Genomic DNA, 3848 nt, shown 5'->3' on the forward strand with positions numbered 1-3848 from the left:
CAATCATTAGAATCGGAAACAACTCAAAAAATCGAGTCGGTGACCCAAAATTGGTCAATGCGGTCATGATTGTCTACTCACCATCATAACGATCGTCATGATGTGTCTGTCATCCCCCTCCACACACACTCTTCACCCAGGGAACGTCCAACAAGGTCGTCCGCTCTAGAGACCATGATGGTTGGCCGTCATCATGCTGATGGTCGTCCGCTCTCTTAGTGCGGTGACGGACGACTCGTCATGGTGATGACGCCCACCACCACTGTGCAGAATGCAGAACTGCATTTTCTGTCATGGGAGCACTTCCGAAGCTCCAACTTTGATCCCATAACACCCAATTCACACACAAAATTACCATTCATAATTATACAATGATTATTACAGCAACTACTCACGAATTATTCATGACTTCATTAACTTATCACAAAATCAACATCATATTCATCATATTAACACTTCTCAATTGAATATTAACTGTTCATCTTTCACATGCAATTGCGCACGAATTTCAGCAATAAAATAATGGCATGAAATTCTATTTATCACAACAAATGAGACAGGTTTTACACAAAAAATTTCAAACACATAAAACATCAACAATGGAGAAACATAATGAAAAATAAAGAAGAGGGTGAGGATCCCTCTGTACCACCTTGCTCGATAAACTTTGTGATTTTCTTGATCATTTTCACATATACTTATGAATAATATAGTTAAAAAGCTAAAAAAAAAAAGTGTTTTATTATCCAAATCATATAATTAATTACATATAATTTGAGTTAATAAATAATTATGTAAAATAAATAAATTTTAAAAAATCACAAAATATTTTTAAACCATCACAGTTCTCTTGTGTCTTCGCAAAAACCAAATCCCTAAAACATCCTCTTCCTCTTTCCACCATTTGAGTTTGAAAAATGAGATAAGGATATCCCCAACTGCTTGGTTCCACTTCCGCTCTGCTCTAATGGCTACATCTTTTTCTTCTGTCATCCACATCTCTTTCCTTGACACCAAAACAACCCGAACAAGATTCTCCATCGCCACTCCAACCTTAAAATCTCACAGAAAACTCTTCACCACTTGTTCCAAATCCACTCCAGATTTACCATTTTCTGAAACCACCCCACCAAACAACAACATAAAAAACTCATCTTTATCCGACCAACTCGCTCCTCTTGCAAACACAACGTTATCAACACTCCCAGAAGTCCAACCTAAGGTCTTATCAAAGCCAAATCCCACATGGGTCAACCCCACTAAGGCCAAGCGTCCTATGTTGTCTCACCAGAGACAGAAACGTTCCTCTGTATTCTATAATCCACAGACGAGACAGTTTCAACGTTTTGCGCAAAAATTGAACAACTGTGATGTTTCTTCAGAAGCCGAATTCATGGCTTGTTTGGAAGAAATTCCGAGTTCTCTTACGAGAGAAAATGCTCTTTTGGTGCTCAATAGTTTGAAGCCGTGGCAGAAGACTCATAAGTTTCTCAATTGGATCAAGAATCAGAATTTGCTTCCCATGGAAACTAAATTCTATAATGTTACAATGAAGTCTTTGAGGTTTGGGAGACAGTTTGGGCTTGTAGAAGAACTTGCACACCAGATGATTGATGATGGGGTTGAACTGGATAACATCACTTACTCAACTATTATAAATTGTGCTAAGAAATGCAACCTTTTTGATAAAGCCGAGTATTGGTTTGAGAGGATGTACAAGACGGGGTTGATGCCGGATGAGGTAACTTTCTCGGCTATTTTAGATGTTTATGCTGGGCTAGGTAAGGTTGAAGAGGTTATTAAGTTGTTTGAGAGAGGGAGAGCAAATGGGTGGAAGCCCAATCCCATTACGTTTTCTGTGTTGGGCAAGATGTTTGGGGTGGCTGGGGATTATGATGGTATTAGGTATGTTTTGCAGGAGATGAAATCTCTTGGCGTGCAGCCTGATATAGTTTTGTACAATACATTGTTAGAAGCCATGGGAAAGGTTGGGAAGCCGGGATTTGCGAGGAGCTTGTTTGAAGAAATGATTGACTCGGGGATAGCCCCGAACGCGCAGACTCTAACCGCGGTAATTAAGATATATGGAAAAGCCAGGTGGTCTAAAGATGCTCTTGAATTGTGGCAACAAATGAAGGAAAACGGTTGGCCTATGGATTTTATTTTGTATAATACATTGATGAATATGTGTGCAGATGTTGGATTAGTTGAAGAAGCTGAAACTTTGTTCAGGGATATGAAACAGTCTGGGCAATGCAAGCCAGATAGTTGGAGTTACACGGCTATGTTAAGAATATATGGGAGTGAAGGAGATGTAGATAAGTCAATGAAATTGTTTGAAGAGATGACTAAGTTTGGTATTGAACTCAATGTGATGGGGTGCACTTGTTTGATTCAGTGCTTGGGAAAGGCCATGGAAATTGATGCTTTGGTTAGGGTTTTTGACATTTATGTTGAGAAAGGAGTTAAGCCGGATGATAGGCTATGTGGTTGCTTGCTATCTGTTGTGTCTCTTTCTCAGGGTAGCAAGGATCAGGAAAAAGTCCTTGCCTGTTTGCAGCGAGCTAACCCGAAATTGGTTGCCTTTATTCAATTGATTGCAGATGAGCAAACTAGTTTTGAGACTGTCAAGGAGGAGTTTAAGGGTATCATGAGTAATGCTGTGGTTGAGGTGAGAAGACCCTTTTGTAACTGCTTGATTGACATATGTAGAAACAAAGATCTCCTAGAGAGAGCCCACGATTTGCTCTACCTAGGAGCTTTATATGGATTATACCCAACTTTGTATCACAAATCACAACATCAATGGTGTTTAGACGTTCGAACATTGTCCGTTGGGGCAGCTCTAACTGCACTTGAAGAATGGATGACTACACTCACCAAACTTGTTAAGCGGGGGGAGGCATTACCAGACATATTCCTAGCACAAACCGGTACCGGTGCTCATAAGTTTGCACAAGGACTCAATATTTCATTTGGCTCTCATTTGAGAAAGTTAGATGCTCCATTTAGGCAGAGCGAGGATAAAGTTGGTTCTTTTATTGCAACGAAGGATGATATAGTCTCTTGGGTGCAATCCAACTCTCCGTCGGCATCCATTCCAACATAAGATGGTGAAAAAGTTCAATCTCTTTGACTATTTTTTGTTATGGTTAACACATTTGAGAGATATCTGGAAGTCTATTTTATCACTCAAAATGATAAAATGTGGGGAGTTTGAAGCCATAGAAGATGATATACACTATTTCCCTCATTTATTAGAATGTAACACACCCTAAGATTTAGAATTTCTTTTTTCTCTCTTCATTTTGTCTCAAATCTTTCAAGTGTTTTTTGGTAGATTATGTTTCTAGTTTTGGTGGAGTTCTGGATGCTTGAAAGATATCAACATGAAAATAGTTAGGTGTTTAATGATGTCACAGTAACAAACTGTTGTGCTTATTTTGCATCATTATACAATTGCATTTTGCATCATTATACAATTGCACTATATATCAATATTGTATACTACAATTTAAGTTGTTTCATTACAAAAGTTGAAATCTTCGATATAGTTATTTAATATCTGTCTCTACAATACATTTTCTTGTTGCAGGTTGTTATTTAGTTAAAAGGATTTTTCCAATGAATAGATGTATATGAAGTGTGTATGATGCACTTTTACATTTTATGCAACTAGGTTTATATTGTATCAAATGGTTGGTTGTAAACCTGAATGTTTAAACTGGATTCAAAGTCTCCTTGATTATAAAAAATCTAATAGCAATAGTTTTAAATTTTGATTTATACAAGAGATTCTCTCAAGTCAAACAAGTAATGTACTATGGCATTGTGAACCTTGACATGAA

At 37.8% G+C, this 3848-nt stretch overlaps 1 protein-coding gene across 1 annotated transcript; it reads left to right on the plus strand.

Moving 5' to 3' along the window:
* The first annotated feature begins 841 nt into the window (after positions 1 to 841).
* On the plus strand, positions 842 to 3474 carry LOC127074300 (pentatricopeptide repeat-containing protein At5g46580, chloroplastic). Its single transcript, XM_051015611.1, has one exon. It carries the CDS (start codon positions 968 to 970, stop codon positions 3107 to 3109), a length of 2142 nt encoding a protein of 713 aa, XP_050871568.1. The 5' UTR covers positions 842 to 967; the 3' UTR covers positions 3110 to 3474.
* Positions 3475 to 3848: the final 374 nt, after the last annotated feature.

Source organism: Lathyrus oleraceus, chromosome 4 (genome assembly GCF_024323335.1).
Source record: "Lathyrus oleraceus cultivar Zhongwan6 chromosome 4, CAAS_Psat_ZW6_1.0, whole genome shotgun sequence".
In the NCBI taxonomy this organism is placed as follows: domain Eukaryota; kingdom Viridiplantae; phylum Streptophyta; class Magnoliopsida; order Fabales; family Fabaceae; genus Lathyrus; species Lathyrus oleraceus.